The sequence below is a fragment of the Stegodyphus dumicola genome, chromosome 4 (genome assembly GCF_044657685.1).
Source record: "Stegodyphus dumicola isolate Sdum_Otavi_A_Nest chromosome 4, ASM4465768v1".
NCBI lineage: Eukaryota > Metazoa > Arthropoda > Arachnida > Araneae > Eresidae > Stegodyphus > Stegodyphus dumicola.
Window position 1 is genome coordinate 48,805,254 of NC_140771.1, and position 25,535 is coordinate 48,830,788.

At 30.5% G+C, this 25,535-nt stretch overlaps 1 protein-coding gene across 1 annotated transcript in view; it reads right to left on the reverse strand.

Annotated features, from left to right (window-relative positions):
• LOC118204180 (splicing factor YJU2) overlaps nt 1–25,535 on the reverse strand; it is a 48,787-nt gene that overhangs the window by 21,279 nt on the left and 1,973 nt on the right. Inside the window, exons 3-5 of the mRNA XM_035376508.2 lie at nt 10,818–10,962; nt 6,390–6,524; nt 3,166–3,347 (exon numbers count right to left, since the gene is read on the reverse strand). Of these exons, the coding sequence (XP_035232399.1) occupies nt 3,166–3,347; nt 6,390–6,524; nt 10,818–10,962 (462 nt within the window). The remainder of the gene's footprint in view (nt 1–3,165; nt 3,348–6,389; nt 6,525–10,817; nt 10,963–25,535) is intronic.

A 25,535-nucleotide genomic window follows, 5' to 3' on the forward strand; every position in this document is an offset into this window, starting at 1 on the left:
TAACCGGGTAAATTTTAAAACTAATTTATTTGAAAATAAGATTGTTTTAGGGAAGTAAACTTTTAAGTTTCACAGCTGTACCCTGCGGCATTGAGACGGCCATCACGGAGATTCTAGTCTTTTGCAATTCTCTTGACAGCTGACATCTATGAGACAATATCTAGTAATCAATCTCACTTAGCGGAATCATTGAAGTAAAATTCTGGGAGGGATGGGAAATAACAAAAGAACTGCCTGACAATTTCCGAGACATTTTACAGGAAGTTCGGTCCAAAACTAGCGACAGTTTTAAAGGGATTCGCAGAAAATCGCTCGACAGGCTAAGGGTTAAGAATACACAAGTAAGTACATGTAGTACACTGTTTTCAAGAGTGTTAGACAGATATAGGCACCTCTAATATTTAGATTGTATAGTAGTCCTGGTAGTTGATAATGAAATCTCTTTGCATCTGGAAGTTACATAAGCAAATAATTTTTAATTTAATTAAACAATAATTTTAAATTAATTAATAATATTATGCTTGCTATTAATATTTAATTTTAATAACTAAAAATCTATTAATAATAGCAATAATTTTAAATTTAATAAAGTAATAATTTTAGGAATCAGCAAATAATTTTAAATTTAATAAATTTTTAATTAGTTCCTTGCCTTGTGATTTAAGCTAATTTCCAAACCATGTGCAGCATGTAAATTGAATTTCCTGTTAGATGAAAGATTGGGAAGACGATATAGAGGTTTTATGTGAACACGTCTGGGTTGAAAGGATAATTGACATCAATTTGGTAGCTATATATGAGGATAGGAGATTTTGAATGACCAAATAACTTACCCTTTAAACTATAATATACTCCTAAACTAGTATTATTTATTCTAAATATAATAATTATAGTGAATATCATCAAAATTACCCCCTTTAGTAAAATGATGAAATTCTAACTAACATTCTTAAGCTTTTTAAAATATGCTGATCCAAATTGAATTTAAAAACAAGAATCTGAGTCTGAAGTATAGATGTTATTTTATCATAAGAATGAATCTGAGGAATCAACTGTCACATTTTCCAAATTGATCTACGATTAGCAAGGACACAATGGATTCTTAAAATTTCATGTTATTTTGAACTATCATCACATATAAAAAACATATATTTATGGGGAAATGCTTACATTAGATTTAAATGTTCAAAATTATTATTCCATATATAAAAACAGTGATATTTCATGTAGTAGCCAATGAATTGACTTTTTTTACTTATCTTTTTCATGAAATAAGCAAATAAAAAAATATTTTATCATTACCCAATACAAATAGATTAATAAGTTTTTTAAATGTAAATAATGGCATGATAATATGACACAAAGCTAAGGCAAATATTTTGCACAAACTATATTTCCCCATGAGTTTTTACAATTAAGGATCTGATAGCTATAATCATTGAATCAAAATAGTTTTTTATGGCAAAAAATATAATTAAAAAAATCTTTCAGATATAAAGTTATCAGCAGATTAGAAACATAAAAATTAACTATGCAAGAGGCAAGGCGAATGAATGTTTTAAGATGTGTCTCTGTCTTCTAGAAACAACTGAAACTGTTGTTAGAAAACAATAGCAGAATGTCAGAAGGAAAAATATTTAAAACTAGTTTCTGTCCATTGTATTAAGATTATATGTACATAACAAAAAGGTAAGCTGCTGCAAGTACTTGTTGAGCTCACAGGTATCATAAGTTTCTGTATCAAGCAAACTGCATATAGAAAATTTAATACAAAAAGAATTTAATGCCTGAAGCCAATAGTTTGAATTTCATAAACTTACAAAAACAGGAGCCCCACCTCAGTTGAAGAAGAACTGAAGACAACAATAATAGGTCTATGTTTTCTTCAGCGATAAGCCAAGGCTCAGTTATGATTTTAAATGTGTTTGTTACATTTGGAGGAAACAGGAACACGAAATATTCCCATCAACAAGAGGAAAACCAACTTATGGGAATGCAGAGTAGACATAATGCTATGAAGAAGAAAATGATCAGTTGACATATTTCTTTATATGCATTCAACTTAAAACTGCTTACAAATATTAAGATATAAAGTATTTCTCCTGCCTTCTTAGCATACCACAGAAATCGCAGGATGAGCAAATTTTGCTACATTTGAGTTGCCCGTGGAAATCACGAGATGATTAGCCAGAGGGTTAATCCTCACTTGTCCATTAAAAGGGGCAGTATGTAAAGTTTTTCTCCTGCCTTCTTAGCATGCCTTTGTTGTGTAGTGGTCAGCACCCTCGGCACATATTCAAGAGTTCCGTGGTTTGAGTTCTGGTGAGGGCATTACTCATTTTTCATCTCTCCTGCTACAAAATACCTAATGTCTCTAAAGTGGCGCCCAAACTAAAAAAGGTGGTGGATGAGATTCTTTACCACCAGGATTTGACCATTGGGTCCCCTAATCCTCAGTCACCCTTTAAAAGGGAGATTATATAAGGTATTTCTGCCTTCTTAGCATGCCTTTGTGGTGTAGTGGTCAGCATGCTTGTCGTGTATTCAAGAGGTCCATGGTTCGAGTCTCGAGCGAGGGCATTGCTCATGTTTCCCATCTCCTGCTTCCAAAAAATCCTAATTTCTCTACAAAAACAGCACTACAGAAGCCTTTTTAGATATGCACATGATCTTGACTTCATTTTCATGGATGAGAATTCATGCCTAGAGGACACACAAATTCAGTTGGCAAACTTCCTGCAGCTAACAACATCGACAAATGAATTGGTGAATTCAAATCAGTTCAATACAGAAGAACATCCCCAGCAGAACTATTGCATAATGAAAGCTTCCTTTTGCAAAACTCAATCTCTTAAAGATTATAGTGGTAAAGAGGCAGTAGTAGTAATAGCCATCCCCAAAAATCTCATAACCGCCTAAATACGAAACTGCATCATCAATAAGTCACATTGCGATACAAGTGCATGAGTTAGGGGAGATATTACTGTCAAAAATTTGTATTTATTATTGAGATATTCACTTGTATTAAAATTTTAATATATTATTATTTCAAAATTTTTTTTGCTTTATAATATTCATGCCATTTATTTTCATTCTTATGGCCCTGAATCATGCAAAATTTCAGATATATAATAAATTTCTAATACTCCATTTTATCTTCATTACCTAATGAGGGCTTCATCTTCTTCTTCTTGTCGTTTTATTTCATTTACCAACATCTGCTGTTTTTCTTCTAACAATCGCTCCAAATCTACTTTGGCATGTCTTTGATTAAGATCCTTCAATTCTTCAAGTGTTTCCATCAATTCCATTTCCTGTTTTGATGCCTTGGTCCTGTTCTCTAAAAGCTAAATAAAATTTTTTTAAGTAAATGAAAAAGATCGATACTCTGAAAAAACACACTAGAGAAGTTTACACAATGCTGATAAGTTCTCTTGATAAGTCTACAGTTAGGATACACTATGCATCCACATATGCATTATACAGCTTTTTATGACTCATGATTTTCAATATTTTTTGAAAAACTTATGATAATTTTTGTATTGCTTAAGTTTATAAATACAACATATTATTAACCATACTTTAAATAGGAAAGTAATTTTAATCATAACTGCCTGATGGCAGTGTAGCTAGCGCATCATCCAGCTGCACCACAGGGCTGGCTGGTTGACTCAGCCTTTCATCCCTCGAGTGAGTCGATAAAATGAGTACCAAGTTTGCTTTGGGACTAAACACTGTGGGTCCTGCGACAAGGTGACCACTTGCTCAGGGCATATGCTGATGCACTCCAGGGCCCAAAGTCAAGAAAGCAGATTTCGGGGCACTGCAGGCTGTGGCCAACTAGAGCTGTTGTGCTACAGAGTTTAGTAGTAATTTTAATCATAAATTGTACGAATATTTGTTTTTGCTAACCAAGACATGAAATTATGACTAACTTATTGTTAAATGAACTTAGTGTCAGAAATATGTAACTTATTGTTAAAATATATTATATACAAATTTAATTACATTCTTTTTAATTTTTTTACAAATAAATGAAAGTTGAAAATAATGTAACAAAGTTATAAAGTATAATTCTGATATTTTTTATTATACAAATTTCCTTAGATCCACAATAACATCAAAGCATTATTGATCAAACATTTCTTCTTATTTCTTAACGAGCTACATTTGTAAGCAATGCTTTCTTATTTGAAACCTAGCTTGAAAAATAACTAAAAACATTCCCAACTTCATTAATAAGATTTCGGGACTACAGTACTGATGGAAAGCAGAAATAGCCAAAATATGAACATGATCTTTTCTTTGGAATAGTCAGCTCCTCTTTTTAAGGTCAAAAAATATATTTTTAATATTCTCTCCAATATAAATAAGTTATATGGGACTTTTTTTTTTTTACAAATACCACAATTTGTTTCAAATATTTCTTGCATGAAAAGACAGTAGCTCAAGGAAAAGTACACTAAAATTTGGTAGTATTTTAAGATAACTCTTTTTCTATGGAGACTAAAAAATAATGATAATGAAAGATTATTTTTTGCTTAGACTAAAAATACTTAAATAAAAGTATAAAAGACAAAATTTGTCATAGTTCTTTAAATTCTTTCAATCTGGTAATTTCCCCTTCCTGTCTTAAAATAGCAACATAAACATAAATAATCCTTCTGAACATTCATTCCTAAATTAATGGTTATTATGTAGTACTTAACATAATACTAGTAGTGTACAAATTTACATGAAAGCAATAAGTAAACTTGAAATTCTTTAGTCAATGGTACTGATACCAACATTTTGACAAATAAGTAACAATGAAGCAATACTTTGCCTCACATTCAAGAAATAAAGTTGCCATTTTAAATTTATTCCATCAACACATTGACTGCCAATCACACTCTGGTGCAAAGTGATGATATCATATAATAGACAATCATGCACCAGTATGTGGTGAAGTAAATGTTTCCACATTTCTCAGCTTCTGAAGAAGTACATATCTACTCTGGCAGTAAATATGTTAATTCTTTCTTATTTGAAACTTATTTAAACATCACTTCTCCAACTGCTTAAAAAACATACATATATTCCACACTGTAAGTTTTCTTAGCAATATGACCTACATAGCCTTTTAATCCAATCATGAAAAGCTATATCTATAATGCATTTGAAACTATATTTATGTCATTATTTACTTTACTCTTTGTTTTCATACCTCTCCATTCACCAGGATGATATTTATATTGTTAATGGAAATAAGAAAACAAACTATTTTAAATAACAAGATAGAAATAAATCTTATGAATGAATAAAAGAGGTCATGTTGCTCGCAGGTTTAAGACAAACACTTGCTTCCTATTTTTTTTTTTTTTTCTTCTGCAATGTATTTTTCTGTGCTCTGTCATGAACTGCTTTGATTTTATTACAAACATTCAACACCTCAAGAAGCTATATTAGAAAATAGAGATAACAGTCAAGAAAAAATTATCTCTGAATTTCTAGCTAGAGTACTGTTTTATGTGTATTAGAAAGAATAATCGGCCAAGAAGCTGACAGTACTGATGGTTTTAATATTATGTAGTTACAGTTAATTTATTCTTGTATTCTACAATTCAATATGTAAGTATTCTTTCCATAACATGTCAATTAGTTACTTAAAAAAGCCTGTTTATATAAATTCATGATGCATGAACAAAGAATTAACATATAAAACAGGGTTAAATTCTAAAATTTAGAATAATAAAATTATTTCCACTTTGTGATTAAGAAAAATGTTTAAAGCAAAAACTGATAAAAAGTATTGGATGTTAATTCCACATAATGTTTTCTTTTCACTACTAACTGCCATTAATTGAGGTTTCCCCTTCCCTTGTTGAAATAGTCTTATATTCTGAGTTTTATCAGCAACATCATAACTATGTTCTACATTTTCTTCCTTTCTTTAAAAGGTCATTTTCAAATGTTTGATTTAGCTAAGAAATCTTTACAAATTGCATTACATAAAGATAAGCACTTGTAATGTTCTGTTTTAAATTTTGCCTTCTTTTCAAATAAAGAATTTTTTGTTTAAAAAGTAATACTCCAATGGTTCAGATAAATGGGACTGAATCAACAATTTCTTCTTTTTCTTATCTTTTCAATTTTTCTAGATAATGATTTCTCTTAAATTATGTAGTATTTTAATACACTAAAGATTTACTGATACAGCAAAACCATACTATATGAGTGTCCCGTTATATAGTGTACTTTATAATGTTGCTAAGTACTATGACAATACCATTCAGTTTATTCAAGAAAGTGAATAACATTTAAGATAATTTGCAAATTATGAAACATGACTTAACAAATGCATTTAACACAGATTTAATATATATACTCAATACTCAGTAGCCATTAACCTTCATGGGATTATTTTTTTCTTCTTCTTCCAATTCTTTAGCTTCTTTAGCAGCAGCTTCTTCAGCAAGTTTAAGGGCTTGGAAGTTTCTAGAAGCACCATGTTCTACAATATAATCAGCATTTTCAGGATCTGTCTAAAAAAATAAATAAATTTCAGGTTTAAGCAAATAAATATCTTTCAAAAAAATCTTTTTTTTTTCAATAAATGCAATATTTAATAATTAAAATAGAAAAATTTTAAGAATTGGATAATGAGATTCTTCCTTTAAGCGTTCCTAGTGTTTTAATGCAAATGCAGTTTGGCAAATAATTGAACTTGCTTGAGAAAATGATTTAATTTTGAAATTAATAATCCTACTTTTAAATAGTCAATATATTATTTTACTGTAATATATTACTCATTACTACTTTATTGAGGCATTCATGATCATGCCTCTATCAGTATTACTTTTCAAAACTGACATTAGTACATTGTTTTTTTTTTTCAAATAAATAAATAAATAAATAAAATATAAAGAAGAAGGGAAAAAAAAAAAAAAGAAAGCCCATTCAGATAAAATTAAATCAGGTCAAAAAATCCTTTTTAAGCACCTCAGAATCAAAACCATATGCAAAAAAGTATTATCTTAGAAAATACACGACTCAAAAATGTAAAAATGATAATAATGTTCAAGAATATGAATAATACCATTCAAAATATGCAAAGTAAACAACAATAGCAAAGAAGTTTATATAAGTAAAATTTATTAAGCTATATAATACTTTCTTCAGAGGATGACAGCATCTAATATTAATTCTGCCATTTTTCTGAAACTGTCACTGGATGAATTTAAACTGAAGAAAATACTAAAGTATTAAGGTAATTTAATTACACAATAATAATTACAATTAATCAGGAAATAATCAAGAAATAGTTCCACTCCAAAAATAAAGTTCAAGTTTTTATTCGGGTGCTGTGGCATGCACATATGCATATTATGCAGCAAAGATGAATGCTGCCACTCACTGCAATGAGGATTTCCACAATAAAGTAATTCATCAGGAATGAAGGCCATTAGACACTACAATGAAATGTATAAATGCAATGCTAAGTGTTAATGAAAAGTCTGTAAATAGATTTCAAAAAGGTTTTAAAAAAAAAAAAATCTGAAATATTTCAGGTTTTATAGTTGCCCCAAAGTTTTTTTATTAAGGTTTTTTATACTCTTGCTGAGTTTGCATCCCGCTATCCTTTTCTTTTTCCTTTTTAGTTTTATTATTAAACACTGTTTTCTTCCCACTTATACAAATCAACAGCAAATTCACAAAAAATTTAACAGCAGCACAGCAGTATATGTTTAGAATTCTTGATGCAGTGTTAAATGTTGACACATATTTTTTCTAATTTTTTTTCCAATCATTTTTCAGTTCATCACATCAGTGTTCATAAGCTGCCTTACAAATTTTTCTCTTTTTATTATTAATGTTTTGTGTGTCAATTTTATTTATTAAATATCCCTTCTTTGAACTTATTCAATTCACATTTATTCACATTCTTCTTCACAATTATGGCCGAATTGCTTGTTTTTGCATAGAAACTCCAATTTTAATTGCAAAAATTGTTTCTTTTTAACTGTTTTATGTTTGTCTGTATTTTACAATTTTTAATGATAATTTTTTGAGTTTTTATGTATTTTGGCTTTGTCACAAAGTGAGAACTGAATTAATTGCATAAGAAACATATCTCTAATGAAATTCAAGGAAATAAGTTTAAATGAAATGCAACAAAAATTGTGTATAACTTAATAGGCCATATAAGGAATTCATGCAGTGTCCACATCAGATTTTTTACTATGTTTGTATTCTATCTGGGTATGGAAAACTACAAAAATTTGAAAATTGTTAATATACAAAATATATTACAAAGGGAGTTATAATTTTTAATTTTGAAATAAAGTGGCCAATGCCGTTATAGGCAAGCGCCCACCATTTATAAACTAAATAAATAAAACAATTAACGATAATAACTATGTAATAGAATAAACATGGTTTAGAAAATGCAGTTTTAAACAGGATCATGTTTGGGGCTCTTATGTTACAACTTGCAGGCACCCCAAAATTACTGAAACCAATGCTGGTTGCAGTAAGATCACACTGCCACTGAAATAACATGTTGTACAAGTCAACTCAGTTTGTTGGTCCACACATGTTTTAAAGGGATTAAAAAGCTATAGAGATGACTGTTAATAGATCTATATAACAGAAAGTAATATGTTTATCAATATAAAGTTCCAATCAAATTTCTAATTCATAAAAGGTATAACAATAACTACAATAAATAAATTAAAAATTATAAGTTAGTGGTAAGAAGTTAGCCATCACATAGTAAAATGAAATATATTTACTGATAGACTTCTCTGATGTTAAAATATGAGCAATTTATTGCTTTCATCTCTTCAGTTTTTTAAATGATAATTTACTGACTTATATTTTTCAGTTAAGACATCTTTGTGGAAGAGTAGGATTTTTGTAAGATAGTTCATTGAAGACCAGGTAATCTAGATTATAATTTACTTCAAAAAATTTTAATACATTTACAGTGTCTCACAAAAGTGATGGGACACTTGCACTTTACAAAAGAAAACTGTAGTAAAATAAATTAAGAAAACATGTAAAAAATTTTTGTGGATGTGTTTCATACTTAAATTTAGTAACAATTATTACATAACAAACATTTTCTCAAAATATTAATTTAATAAAAATACAATTGTTTAGAACGGAGCAAAAAATGGCTCACATAAGTGATGGGACACTTACTTTTCTATCAAATATTTATCCAAAAATTTTACTTTTTAAAAGGTTTTAATATTTTGTTGGATTTCCTTTTACTTTTAAAACATGATTTAATCTTCTTGGAATGGATTCGACTTTTTTTTTTTTTTTTTTTTTTTTTTTTTTTTTTTTGATTTCTGGAGTGATTTTACCCTATTCTTCTTGAAGCACCGATTTTAATTGTTGTTTTGAAGAAATGGTGTGTTTGTGAATTCTTGCCAAATATTCTCTATGGGATTTAAGTCTATAGAATATGGTGGTGTTTTTATTATTTCAGGATAGTTATACAACAGCCAGAGTCTAACGTTCAAAGCAATGTGCTTGGGGTCATTGTCCTGGTAGAATTTAAATCGTTCTGAAGGTTCAATTTTCGTGCTGAAGATTTCAAATTTTGATTTAAAATGTCAATATACTTGTACCGATCCATTATACTGTCAATGAAAACAAGATTACCAATTCCAGCCAACAACATACACCCCCATACCATAACTCCTCCTCCACCATGTTTTACTGTTGGCACCAAGTTCTGTTTACGAAATTCTTCCCTGGGTTTTCTCCACACCAAGATTCTACCGTCAGAACCAAATATATTAAATTTACTGTCATCAGCAAATATAACTTCATTCCAGTAATCAGAATTCTTATTTATGTGGATTTTGCGAAAGCCAGTCTGAGTTTTCTATTCTTTTCACTGACGAAGAATTTTTTCCCGGCTGCTCTACCATGATATCCAGCAGATCGAATTACTCTTCTAATAGTCTCAGTATTAACAATTACTCCATATAATGCTTGTAAATAAGCAGCAACTTTAGGAGCACTCATTCTTGGATATTTTTTTAATATTTTGAACGATAATTCGCTTTATTCCATTGGATAGCTTTGATGGTCGGCCAGGTCTTCTTTTATCTTGAATCATATGATTCTTTTTATATCGTTTAAAGATATCGAAAACCTTTGAATGACTCAAGTTAACTGTTTCAGCAATTTTTCTAATAGATTTTCCACGTTCAATATGCAAATTAATAACTAATTTTCGAACTTCAGGCAAAGTTTCTTTTCGTTTAGCATTCATGGCTGCACAGAGCTAAAAAACACAAAAATTCCAAAACAAACTGGAGAGAAATACTGCAGACGATTTTATAAATTATTGCCAATTGCTTTTGAGTAAAAATAAAAAACCACAAAAAATATTTTTATTGTAGTACGTAGTAGTATGTAATGGTGTCCCATCACTTATGTGAGCCATTTTTTGCTCCGTTCTAAACAATTGTATTTTTATTAAATTAATATTTTAATATTTTGAGAAAATGTATGTTATGTAATAATTGTTACTAAATTTAAGTATGAAACACACCCACAAAAAATGTTTACATGTTTTTTAATTTATTTTATTACAGTTTCCTTTCGTAAAGCACAAGTGTCCCATCACTTTTGTGAGACACTGTATATGGTATTTCTCCCACTTTCTTAGCATACCTTTACGGTGAGCACACTTGGCGAGTATTTACAGGTCCAGATTTGAGTTCCAGCGAGGGCATTGCTCTTTTTTCACATCTCTCAGCATTAAATGTTCTAATGTCTCTACATATTTCAAATAAATAATAGAAAAATGTTACCTTAAATGTTATTTCAGCAAGGCATCTTGGACATTTGATGTAGAATCGGAATATTTTTATTCCTAGATATTCCTCATTTTGTACTGTTTCTTTACGGGCATTGAATTTTTTCCCTTTATAAATATATTCGCCACATGTTTTACACCTACAATTATAAACATACATACAAAATATTTTTAAAAAATTAAATTCATTCACATAAGAAATTCACATAAGAATTCACATAAGAATTCACGAATTCACATAAGAACTGATATTTTACACCAAATTAAATGAATTTTGGTACTCGCATATTATTCCGTTGATCGTGAAAGTTGGCAGAGACCCCACCAAAAATGAGAAATTCTGAGCTGCACTTCTGTCTGCAGCTCTTACAATAAAACATCTACTAGCCTCTCTGCACAGTCCACCAAATAGCCACTACTGAGGAAGTACTCAACTCGCTTCGTCTTCATATGCCATGAAAAAGCTTTTGTCGACTTTGACCATTTTGTTATGCCCTCCAAGTTTACATCAAGTTTTATTTAGAACACTATGAATATGAACTCCTTGCAAGTAATTTTTCTAATCTATTATTGTTCTGTTACTCATATCCAGCTGTTCTTTTCCCCATTCAACACATGTTAATTCTGACACAATAACACGCCGAATAAATACTAATTCAGAAGTCAAACAACAAAAATCAGCGTTATATTTACCAAATTTTCACAGGACTAGTTTCGATGGTTTTACCGAACCACCATCTTCAGCTGCAAAACCGCAAATGAACCAGATAGGAAATAATGATTAGATAAGATAAGAAAATGAATTAATTTACATTGAATGAATTAATTTACGCAAATGAATCAAATTTATGTAAATTAATTCATTGTAATTAATTTACGCAAATGAATTAATTTACATTGGCCAAACTAAGAGAGCCTTAAAATTTCGCGTCAAGGAACATGAGGCATATGTTAGAAAAAAGGAAACACAGAAGTCTTCTGTTGCTCAACATTGTTGGTCCGAAAACCACACTTTCAGTTTTTCTGCTGCCAAAATTATTCAAAAAACATCTTCCATTGGAGAACTGGATTTTCTAGAGGCATTTCACATTCATAAAAATCTTTCTGTTCTAGTTAACGATCCAAATTACAATCCAAATTTGCCTTCGGCCTTTAAAGAAATTATGTTTTAGTTCTGGTTTCACCAACAGATGGCGCCACTTGCCTATTCTTGTCCAGGCTTTCTTATCTTATCTAATCATTATTTCCTATCTGGTTCATTTGCGGTTTTGCAGCTGAAGATGGTGGTTCGGTAAAACCATCGAAACTAGTCCTGTGAAAATTTGGTAAATATAACGCTGATTTTTGTTGTTTGACTTCTGAATTAACATGTTAATTCTGTTAATCATCTGCATATGAATACGAGTACTTTCATGAATGCAATTCTACAGCACTCAAACCACTTTTCTTTATTAATGGATATTCTCTTGTTATAGATTTTCACATTGTATCAGCATTGTTTAGCTGTGATTACATCAAATGATAGTGCAGACATTATGAGTGTGTTATGATGTCATGCTTATTCATAACTGGCATTAACTGCTTGGTGACAGTTTCACGATCCATAGGATAATATGCAAGTTCCAGATTTTCTTATGTTGATCTTTAAGAATTAAACAAAAATTTTAAATTCAATGATTTTTTTAAATTTGTCTTTTAATTATTATGCCATTTTTAAAATACTCTTCATGAATTATTACATAAATACCATAATTCTGTTTATTCTTGGATACTTTCTGATTAACTGTATTCCCCCTGGAAAAGCTGCAAAAAAAGTATTGATTTGGCAGTGCATCATGTTGCCAAAAAGTATTTATATGGCAACCGAGGTACGTACATACAAAAATGTGTTTCAATACATGCGGATTTGCACTTTTGAAATTAAACAGTCATCCTTCTCATTAACATTTCTTCTTGAGTACATTCATTTTTATTGAAACAAAATTGTAATGTAACTGCGAAGTTTGCCCTCTTTTATTTCCATTTTGTTGGTCTGCACATTGAAGTTTCAAATATTCTTGGTCAATTATGACTGCAGCCAGTATGCAATGTTGAGTTTACACAATTCTCTGATGTAACGTTTTTTAGCAAAGAACGTTTATTTGAGAAAATTTTGCTTCAATTTGGTAAGGAAAACAAGAGCTATATCCCAAAGGGGAGGGATACTATCTAATAAAGACCTTTTATGTGTAATTGGCTCATACATATGCTCTTCGAAATAAGAATATTGTATGAAAATAATCTGTAAATATTTTCTGGATTCTATACAAAAATAATAACTTCGTATTTTCCATACAATTAACATGAGGACTGACACACTTAGCCCTAAATAATTTATGCAAATTGAATTATCAGTTACATTTTTTATAAGGATGAAACATTCAAATTTTCAGATCTCACAAATCTTTAAAAACATTTAAATTTGCAAAATTTGAATCTCAGTGCTTTTTTTTATTCAAAGCCTAAGAAACAAAATCACCAAACATCTTAACTGAAAATTTTGAAAACATCAGTTTTACTAACTCACAAAAAAAATGAACATTATTCTTGAAATTTTAGCAGCTGATTCACTAAATTTACCCTGTGACGGTTCTGAGTGTTACTAAGTTTCAATATGGCATCCGAAAAATCAAAATCTAAAATCCTCGCTCAAGTAATCGGTGTACTGCACTTTCTCGAAAATTTTTAAAATCAATTGTCCTATCATGTATATAATTCTGGATGTAGACAACCACTACAAATATCTCCTGCATGTTTTTAAGAACTTATGGCTTGGTATAGCAATATGTAGACACTAACCTGACTCTTGTCATTTACCTGTTGAACTATTAAACTATGGTTGCTGCAGAGTCTTAGCTAGGGTTTTCAGTGCCCAGGGACAACTGAAGATTTCGTGCCCCTACTGCTTACCAAGGATGGAAAACATTTTATTATAAAATGTTGTAACATCAGTTTGGCGCCCCTTGGATTCTGCACCCGGGGACAGATGCCCCCCATTGCCCCCCTCTAGCTATGCCCCTGGGTTGCTGAATTTTGAACTTTTAATTGGAATTTGAATTGCTACTCAAACATGTTTTTTAAATTATATTGAAAAAATGGACCTCAAGATTCAAGAGTTTAATCGTTTCAATTAATTATCAAAGAATTTCATTTATTAAATTATTAACAGTTATTTCCTTTACTAAATTTTATTCCCATCTTTTTAATAAACATAACAGTACTTTTTAAAAAATGCATTCTTATTTTTTCATTAAATTCAGATTTAAAACTCCACTATATTTAAAAACTTTTTACACTAAGTTCCCCCCTTCTTATTTTTATTTAAAAAATTGAGAAATCTGATATTTGCAAAATTTGAAATTTTCAGGCTTTAGATATTCATATTCAGAGATTTGAAGAAATTTAGGATTCAATTTACATTTAGTTTTTTCAGGGGCAAATAAAAACTATGCACAATTGTAACATTTCTTGGCAAAATTTGAGGTGTGTTATAATAATGCATCTTGTTTCAAAATACTCTAAGATTGCTATAAATCGATCACTTTAAAAATGTAACCTTTAATATGTACAATATTTACAGATCATCAATTACATGTTGGTTCAGTTGTTAAACAAATCTATGTGCTTTCACAATCGAAATCTTTCAAATAGGAACCGAAGTGTTCCTAATCAACTAGTGTGTGAAGCATCAAACATCCATCTCTCGAGCTGCCGGTGGAGAGTCTATGGAAATTCAGAAGGCACGTCGCGTTGTGTTAAAATGCAATGCTAGTGCCATCTGTCAATTAATCAAAATAATTTCCACACATCTCAAATTGAATATAGGTTCATTCATAAAAAATACTATAAAAATTCCAATTAAAAAAATAAAAATTTCAATTAAAACAAAAAAAAAAGTTTCATGAGCTAATCATAACTAACAGCAATGTGGATAAGATGATCAGCTATGCAAAGGAAGATTTACACAAATATTCCTGTCAAAATTTCTTACAGAATGCATATTTGATCTTCATCAAACTTTTAATAAACATAACAGACAATTGGACATTTTCTGATATATTATGACAGATTTCATATAAAATTATACATGCACTTGTCACAGATCCAATGCTGATGTTACTAATATAATTCTAAAATCTGCTCAGTTTCAAAGCACATGAAAGAACTATAACTAATGATACTATAAAAATTTACACCATGAACTAAACAGAAAGAAGATTGTGATTGTCAAGTATAATTAAATATCATTAATGATATGCATTTAGTTGAAGAATAAACAATTCTGCTGTTTGTAAATAATGAATATAACTTTTTTCTGCATTTCCATTTTTTCCTCTTACGTAGCTTTTATACATTATGTCATACCTTTCTATATAAGTCTGTTTGGCTTTGGATCAACTAGGTTTCAGATTTGAAGTCACTGCCACAAATCTTCCAATCAGATTTGGTAGATATATTTCAACAAATTATACAAAAAATTTTACATTAATTCCTGGTTACCTTTGTGAAGGGAAAAGTTGTATATATTTTTAAATTACAGCTGAAAATCTGAAACAAAAGCAAGTTTCCACTTGAATCTCTATAGTACGGTATTTTGAAGTAATGAAGGTTTGAAATGTATTATACAGGTATCTGATATACTACAATTGTAGAAAATCAAATATTGTATTTTGAATTGAAAATTTATGCAATAAAATAACAAGAGAATTTTACAGTGCATTGCATGAAATTTGATCCAAGGCTAGACCAAAGATATCCAGGAAGGCCAGGGTAACTGAAGAGAAGAGTTAAAAAAAAAAAAAAAAAAAAAGATACCTCCAAAAGACCTGCTCTGTGATTGGCTGGAAGTATGGTATCTTCCCTCCACTCAAAAGGTCTCACTCAACACACTATTTCTCCCTTTGGGTCCTAAGTTTATGATAGTAATATGTTATGCACCTTTACGACATTAATTGTCATTGATTTGAACATTTCACGTTTTGCTCGATATTCGCAAAATATTCTGGTTCGATTCAATTTGACTCCAGCCTCAGTTCCAGCTTTGACATCATCTGTGATGGTTGCTGCAACCAGAACTCTTGACTCAACTACTTAAAGAAATGCTGTTTCAACCACCTTCCTGTATAGTTTCCACATCCATTTTGCCATCAAGTCTCAACTATAATTTTTATGCATTATTATCAATCTGTTTGGCACTGTTATAACATCGTTTCCAATAAATTAATTTCTGGCCAGAATTTTTTTTACGCATTATCATTTTGCATTGCTAAATTATGATTTAAGAACCATGTGATCAAAAAGTCTATTAATCTCAATTGCTTTCTTATGCGCTTTTATTTTTTGTTTTGTCTATATTATGGGTGTCTAAAGTGCGGCCCAAACGCAAATTATGAAAGTACTTAAATTTACACATTTTTATTTAAAAATATAAATGTTTGAATTTGATTGATATATAATCAATTCATTGGCATTTATTTTAAAATAAAAATTTAAATAAAAGCATCTCAGTATGTCATGATGTATTAAAATCCTCTGCGTATGGCTTCCACGATTTCCAAGGAATGCGAAATCCTTCTTGTAATACGAGCCATGTGAAAATAGCGTGCGTAAGTTTATTTATCTTATTTTCAATACGAATCCCCCTTTTTCTCTGTGTAGGCTAAAAATATTATAATATTCATTGCCCCGAAAAAAAGTTGGTTTTTTCTAAAATCAGTTTATCAAACCAAACTATACAAGAATTGAAGAGTTGGGGAATTCATTTGAAAAGTCTTTACAAAGCAAATGCATCAATTTTAAATTTTATTCATTAGCCATGGATGAAAGCACTGATGCTTCCGATATGGCACATTACAATACCACCGAAGAAATGGTCATTTAGTATCATTAAAGGACGCAGCCAAGTCTGTAGATTTATTTGATGCATTAAAAACAACGATTGAAAGGTTTTCCTTATCCATGAAAAATTTATCAAATTTCATAACTGATGGAGCCCTTGCCATGGTTGGTAAAAATGGGGGACTCGTTAAAATGGTTCATAATGAAACCGTCGCTGCCAGCAATATGATCTTAATGGCATATCATTGTATTGCACATCAGGGCAATTTATGTGGGAAAAATTTTTTTAATGAAAAATGTATTAAGCGTTGTTATAAAAACCATTAACTTTATAATAGGAAAAGGACATAATCATAGACAATTTCAAGATTTTCTTAAAGTGATGGGCACTGAATTTGCAGATGATATTTATTATACAGCAGTGAGATCGCTCAGTAAGGTGAAAATGTTAAAAGAATTTACGATTTAGGAACTGAAATAAAAATATTTATGGAAACAAAAGGGAAACCTGTGACTGAATATAAAGACAAAGATTCTGTTTTAGATTTAGCTTTTTTAGTAAACTCAACAGAACCTTTGAATGATTTAAATTTGAGACTTCAAAGAAAAAATCAAATTATTAATAATATGTTCCAAACAATAACAGCATTTGATAGAAATTTAAAATTTTGGCACAATCAAATAAAAGATGTGACACATTTCAGTACTTTGGCTGCACATAAACCTACGATTTGGACAAAAACATGCTGCATTAATTTTTGACTTAATTCAACAGTTTCAAAGTAGATTTCAAGATTTTCAAAAAAAAAAAAAAAAAAAAAAAAAAAAAACATTTTAACATATTTTCTACCCCATTTTCTTTGGAAATAAGTAAATTACCTTCAAATGGAATGCATTGAACTGCAAAGTGACATTCAACTGAAAGTAAAATTAGAATTTTTTTTTTTTTTTTTTTTTTTTTTACTGGATTTTTATAAAGATTACCTACCCCACAATAAATATCCTAATTTTCACAATCATGCTTTATTAAGGTATTCAGCTTTTAGCAGTACCTATATTTGTGAACAATTATTTTCAAGAATGAAGCATACAAAAAAAAAAAAAAATAAATAAATAAATAAATAAATAAATAAATAAAATAAAAATAAAATAAAATGAAATAAAATAAAATAAATAAATTAATTAATTAAAAAAATAAAAATAAATAGGACAAAGATCACTGACAAACATCTTGAAAATGCATTAAGAATTGCAACCACATCTATTGAACCCGGTAACAATTTGGTTGTTCAACAAAAGCAAATTCATCCATCTCATTAATTTGAATTTTTTCCATCTTTATGAAATTCAAACTAAATTAAATGAAACTCTTACAAATTAATAATACATATGTACCTATGCATATCTAATTCAAATTAAAAAAATTAATAAGGCAAAAATATATTTACGGGTACCCCTTGGCAAAAATTGGCAGTACACAGATACCGAATTTGCGCAATTGTTTGACTTGTTAGTTTGGCTTGTGTAACGTTGATTTTTGCCATCGCCACTACACAGAGCCAAAACAAAAAGACAAAGTATTGTACAAACTCAGTATCCATGTACACAATGACCTATTATCACTTAAAAAAACACCAGAGAATTGCACAAACTAGGTACTGCGCACTCCGTTTGTCCATGTACACATTGAACTATATTCCCTTGAAAATTCAAAGGAGCAGCCAACAAAAAATTATATAATCTCAGTAAACCATTTTAAATCAAAGATTGAAATAAAATTAAAAGGAAATTCATCTTTGCACTAAACAAAGGAAATGTCTACTTACCTTATTTACGAATTAACATGTCTTCAGTTAAACAAAATTCCTTAACAGCATCCAAAAACTTCCTCAAATTATCAGAACTAGAATCTGGCGTCACCACATAAATTCACAAAATAAGAGTAAAATATATCCTCCATATCCATAGCGCTGTTTATCATCCGACGTTCGACGATATGCATTTCCTTCCTACAAAAAGGACACTTAATAATGGCTACTAAGTAAACCTTCATTTACACCCCAGTCAAGTAATGTTCTTTTCCTCTTTCTTTCCAAATCGTACAGAAGCTTCAAATCAATCCTACCATATTCAGCCATTTTACCATCTAAACCATAAAACAAGCAATATACATCCTAACTAACACAGACACAAGCTCTTACGAATTTACCACAATCATACAACAGATTACGTCATAATAAGGTTTCCATAACATTAAACTACTCAGGCTACCATAAATGAAACAACTTGGCGATAAATGAAACAGTGACTTTGCGATAATACAAGGGGTACCCTTCTCTCTACTCTAACCATTAATAATAAAAAGAAGCTAATTTACTTTAATAAAACAACTAAGAGCGCTAATAATTAATTTAATTTGTGAAAAATATTATATGTGTGGTCCCGCAAATTTTTGTTCTTTGTCATGCGGCCCTCAAACGGTCATAGTTTAGACACCCATGGTTTACATGTTTAAAAAAATTATAAAATACCAAAAAAAGTTATAGATATATAAAAAAAAAATTCTGTTCTCCACTAGTCCAGTAGTTATCAAGATATCTCATTCCACTAATCACAGATAATTTTTCAAAATGCTTTTTTCCTTCTCCTTAAACTTTCTCAACTCATGCCACTACTATTGCCCCACCTCTCTTCCTCTTTAATTATTTTTCCTCTTTTAGTCCTTCATAACTTCCTCTTTAATTATTCTTAATGACTACAGTACAAAGTCCGTAATCCGGACTCATCGGGACTTCGACAATTCCGGATTACAGATCATCAATTTAAATGTGGTAAGATGGCATGCAGAAATTATACAATTAAAAAGATGAAATCGTAATTTATGAAATATAGAACAATTATGATCTTAAGGGTATCAAAATTTACAAAAAAAAAGCTTAATATTTATTTGTTTACCTTATTAAATATTTCTTTCAATGCAAGTTAAGATGTTTCCAGAAAAAATTCAAAAAGTTGCTTTTTCTTGTGTCATATATAGTGGACTTTCCAATGCCATACTTCTTGCATAATTTTGAGATGGAGAGGCCTTTATCCATTTTTTGCAGCAATTCCACTTTTTGTTTAATGGACATCAAACATGCTTTTGCTTTGTAGATCCTACGGCAGCTCCAGAATTGGAAACTCTTTTTGACATAATCGAAAGTTCAAGCTTAATTTTTATAAAATTGTTAATATTGCTTATTAAAAATAATAAGCTGAATTCAATTAGAAGATTAAGGATCAGTGCAATCTGCAACATTAACTGAAATGCCTTAGATAATTTTAGCCTAGCTTATACCGTTCGTTATACATTAAACGCACATGCATAAACATATATGTGCATGCGCATAAAGTTTGTAGCTTTGAGGTACGTATTATATATCATTCTGGATTATGGACGTCCAGATTACAGACCTTGTACTGTGTATGTATCCTTCCTCAATTCTGCTTACTGTTTAATTTTTATGATGTGGAGGTAGAGGGTACTATATCCTAGGTACTCTGAAATACTTAATCCTTGGAATGCGATACATGTAATGGAGTAGAAAGGAAGATCATTGAATAAAAGGAAAAAAAAAAAATCTCAAAATACAAAATGTAACTAGCATCAGTATATTGCATTTAAGAAAAGCTCTGTAACAAAAAAGCCTGTGCCCACAGGTTCCTTACCACTATATTAAAACAATTTACTTGATTTATTGAAACAACTTACTTACCACTTGACTTCATTAAACTCATTGACATGACTTTATTAAAAAAATAATTTGATAATAAAGGTAAATGATTTCTCTCTCAAATAATCTAATGAAATGTTGCAGTTTAGTGACTTTTGACCAGAGATTAAACTGCAGTCAGTTGAATGAGGAAGTGCATCATCCCAACAACCTCAAAATTTTGACATCATTACATGATTCCTGTTTTGAATGTATTTCAAAAATGAATGAATGTTTGTTGTAGGGCTGTTGCACTTAAGGGGTCCAAGAATCTCAAGTTGTTATGTTATGTAAGGCGTTACGTTCGAACAATGGCTAGCTCAGAAGGGATTCGTAAGTCATCTACTCGATAAATTAACAGCTATCTTGTCATAAATGGAGCACTTCATTTAAACTTAAGCAAAAAGGTTTATTTAAACATAAATACAAGTTAAAAGAATAAAAATATTTATCTAGCTACAATATCTATCTAACCACATCATGCAAGCATCGTCCTTAGCTATCTAAATCGTAACTGTTCGTTTTCCTCTGCCGTCCCATGACGTCAGTCTCTATCTGGCTTTTTATTCGCTGGTGTAGTGATGCCATTCCCAACACAAGTAGTTACGAGCCGCAGTTTGGTCATGCCTAGTATATAATATTGTTAAACATACTGGTTACAGTCTAATAAATATTTAATGAAATACTTACAGCTGGTCTTCAATTTTGGGGCAATACTAATGGTATCACACAATTTTGGTGCAACACATTATTATACCATATTAACAATCTTGGTACAACAGTTTAGACATAGTTTATAATAATATAGTACTTTATTCTAATACCTCTTATGTATTTGGTACATAAATACAGTTACATATAAATACTATAAAATGTATACAGTTTGATATAGTTTCAGCTTTGATGTAGTACAGTTGGTAAAATACATGCACATGGGGAAAAGAATGCAAAAAAGTTATTGAAGGATGTCTCGAAAAAGGTAGGCATTTTAGTTTTTAATAAATGTAAAAAACAGGCAATGGGTATATCATTGAAAGATATGTAAAGAAACCCAAATAAACGTTTCTCACCAAAGTCGCCAACACGTTATTGGCTTTTCAGTGGGATGCGGATAATCAGAAAGTACCAAAGTTTGTCTAAAATCTATCCTTATTATTAAAAACAACATAATTTTCCTTATTCATGCAGATAGACCCTCTTTTACCTTGTGTGCTGGTTTTAACCTATTAAAGGGTCACATCAAAAATCAAACCATAAATTTAATACATATGTGTTAAATTAGTAATTTTTTTCCTGCCAGATAGATGCAAGTTTAAAAACTTGGAACTACTCTTATACGCATCCTCAGGTCACCAAATGTGTCAAGAAACTCCATGGTGCCATATTACTATCTAAATTTGTTGTCTACATTTCGAACTTTAAGCCTAAAATGTCTCCAAAAACCATGTTTGGACACACACAATTTAAACTTAAAAAAAAAAAAAAAAAAAAAAAAAAAAAAAAATTAGATAAATAAAACGTAAAGTTTCTAACCAAAAATATTTGACAAGAATCCATTTACACAGTGACATGTTTTAACTTAAAAAAAAAATATCTACGAATTGCACAATCTAGCCAGCGAAGGAATCTACGAACTATGCACACCTCGCTGTAATAAATTAACATAACAACAATAAATTTCAAAGAATACCATGTACACTGCATTCTGTTTAAACTTAAAAAAACATGTACGAAGTGCACAATCTAGGCACTGAGCACAAATCAACAAAATAAACTAAATTACAAATAATTCAAAAAACAACAATAACAACAGTAACTTACAGTAAAAAAACAACGAACATAACATTCTACAAAATAAAAACAATAAAATAAAATGCACTTACCATAACGGATGCTTCTTCGAAGAGCAGAACGTAGCTTTAACATGTCGCCACATACTCTCTATGGTATTTATACGACAGTCAGACTTGCTATCCACAAAACTCATACTATAGTTCACAAATAAATATTCAAAACTTTCTTTTCCTAAATCCTTGTAAGATTTCCAGCCATCCGAAAAAATAGTTGTAGCCACTTTTTAATACACCGCATCAGCGTTTCCTTACTTCTATCAAGCACAGCCACTAAAAATAATCTCTCAGACCTTCTTGCAACCACGTCTCTCATTGCAACGTAGGCCATTTCAAAACACGCACGACATGAACCATCGAGCAATTAAACAACACCAGCAAAAGAGTTTTCAACATCAAAAGAGTTGCCATACAACACGCAATCGCACCAAAAACCAGTGCAGAACACATATCGCCACATTTGGTGATTTTAGGGCGCATATAAGAGTAGAGCCAAAAGCTTTTAAAATAATGATTTTAATAATTTTGTAAAATAAAGAAATCACCATAAATGCTATAGGCTGGCTATGTTTATTTATAGTAACTGTTTTCTAAAACAAAATATTTGGTGCCAGTATAACATGCAGTTCACCTAAGTGTTTTAATGTTTCAATACTTATAAATAGTTATTTTGTTAATGGTTTCTTCTAATTATGTTAATATTTTTTTAGGCATCTAACTTTTCACAATACTAGTCGACTAACTAAAATAATAGTATACTAAAAACAGACCTCAGAGCCGCACGCTATGCCAACACCAAATATGTTTACTCTTAAGAATACACAGTTATGGCTTTAATTAATCTTTACAAAATATTCAAATACATTACAATGATTATAAAATTTACATTTAGGCTGAGAAGCAATAATTTATTATTAAATTTCTATGTTATAATAAGAGTTATCAAGACATTATTATCTATGGGTAAAAATATATTTATGGGTGTCCTTTTCGTGATAATTGGCAGTACATGGACAATAAGTTTGTGCAATTCTTTGACTTGTTATTTCTGTTTTGTGTGGGTTATTTTGCCCCAAAAATTGCCGCTATATAAATCTAAAGTAACAAGTCAAAGAATTGCACAAACGTGGTATCCATGTACACATCAACCTATTTACACTTAAAAATGCATCAGAACATCAGAGAATTGCACAAACTAGGCACTGCACACTCCCTTGACTTTGTCCATGTACACATCATACACACATGTACATATTCACTTAAAAAGTCAAAGTAACAGCCAACAAAAAAATATATAATCTCAATAAACTACATTTTAAATCAAACAATAATAACATAAAAAAGGAAATTCATCTTAACTACACAAAGGAAATACCCACTTACCTCATTTACATGTCTTCTGTCAAACAAAATTCCTCCATAGTGCCAATATCGTCTGACCATATGTATTTCCTTTCTACAAGCAGGACACATAATAATGGCTACTTCATTTATACACCAGTCAATTAATGCTTTTTTCCCTTTCATTCCAAATCATACAAAAACTTTAAATTAATCTTACCACATTCAGCCATGTTATCGTGTAAATCACAAAATAACAACGTACTTCTTATCCAAAATCCAACATTCACCTTCCAAATCTTTTCCCACAATTCCAATTGACAGCAATCACGCAACCAATTATGTCATAATAGGGTTTACATAACATTCAACTACTCATGTTACCATAAATGAAACAACAACTTAGGGATAATCCAAGGGGCATCCTTAAATATAGTCTAGCCAATCTATATTATAATAAAAGTATTTAATAATGAAATTACACATGCCTTCAGATTTCACATCGAAAACATGAATCTTAGCTTCTGGAAAAGGATATAAACAAATCATTCATTGAATTAAACTGCTGGTCCATAAATCATATTTTTTATTTTGCTTCTGAGACACCCTGGACAGTAAAATCTTCAGCTTAGGCTGACTGCTAGTCTAAACTTCAGGGTGTAGGTTCAAATCTTGTATAAGGCTTTGTTATTTAAACATATCCAATCTTATCCACATACGGCTTAATTATACATCAGAAAGCAAGACATACTCCAAAATACCACATAAGATTTGGTTACTTGTGTGTATAAATAATTTTATTTTTGCAGATGCAATAGCAATCTACCTCTCAATGCTGCCCTCTAGCCTCAGGTTGGCAATGCTGGCTACAGTATTGTTGGGCCAACATTCAAATTCCAGATAAGGCTTGGATGTGTGTACATGTACAGTGTCTTTGTAGCATAGGGGCACTTAAAATACTGGTGAATCAAGAGTCTTAAGAGTGGAGCCAGCAGTATGCTTTCACTGCCCACTGCAATATTTGCGGCTCTGACTTCTAAAAATTTCACTGCCTTTAAATTCTGCCACCCAGCACGACTGCACAAGCTCTGCCTAACAATTATGCTTTTAGAATATATCATCACAGGCTTACCAGCTCTGCCTAAACAGGAAGAAGGATAGAAAATCCTTTGAACCATTCCCAGAAGTGTTCTCTATCAAAATTGAGATCGTGTTGTGGTGATATTGAGTTAGTGCAGTAGCAGTATGCATCACCAATGGCAAAATTCTGATGTCTTACACACTTCTATCTGTACCTAGGCTGTCTCCTTAACAATGCTCTTGATGATAAGATGGCTAAATAATCAACAACCTGAACCTACCATTTTGAATCCTAAGTTATCTGCAAAGATATTTTAAGATATAAATTCCCTCAGAATTAGATATGATCTTAACATATAATTTAAAAAAAAATACACTCGTGTAACCAACACAGATTGTTAACGAAGCATTAGAAACATACCTTCCGTTAAAGAATAATTGGTTAGAGTGGACTTTAACCCTCTCGGCGGCCAGGGTTTTCTCTAAAAAAGGACAAATTTCCCAAAACTATGAGAATAAATTATTTTTATGGTTTCAATGTAAAATCTCTCCTCGTGTTTCATACCTGGATTTGTTTTCTTTTGATATATTGCCTTAATTTTGTTGACATGATTTAATAGGCACGTATATATACATTCTTACAGATATCACAATAAATATTCTAGGCCGTATGTATATATGTATATACATACGGCCTAGAATATTTATATATATATATATGGCTTTGCCAATTAGAGGGTTAGGGTAACACTTGTATTATGGCGAAGCTGTTGTTTCATTTATGGTAGCCAGAGTAGTTGAATATTATGGAAA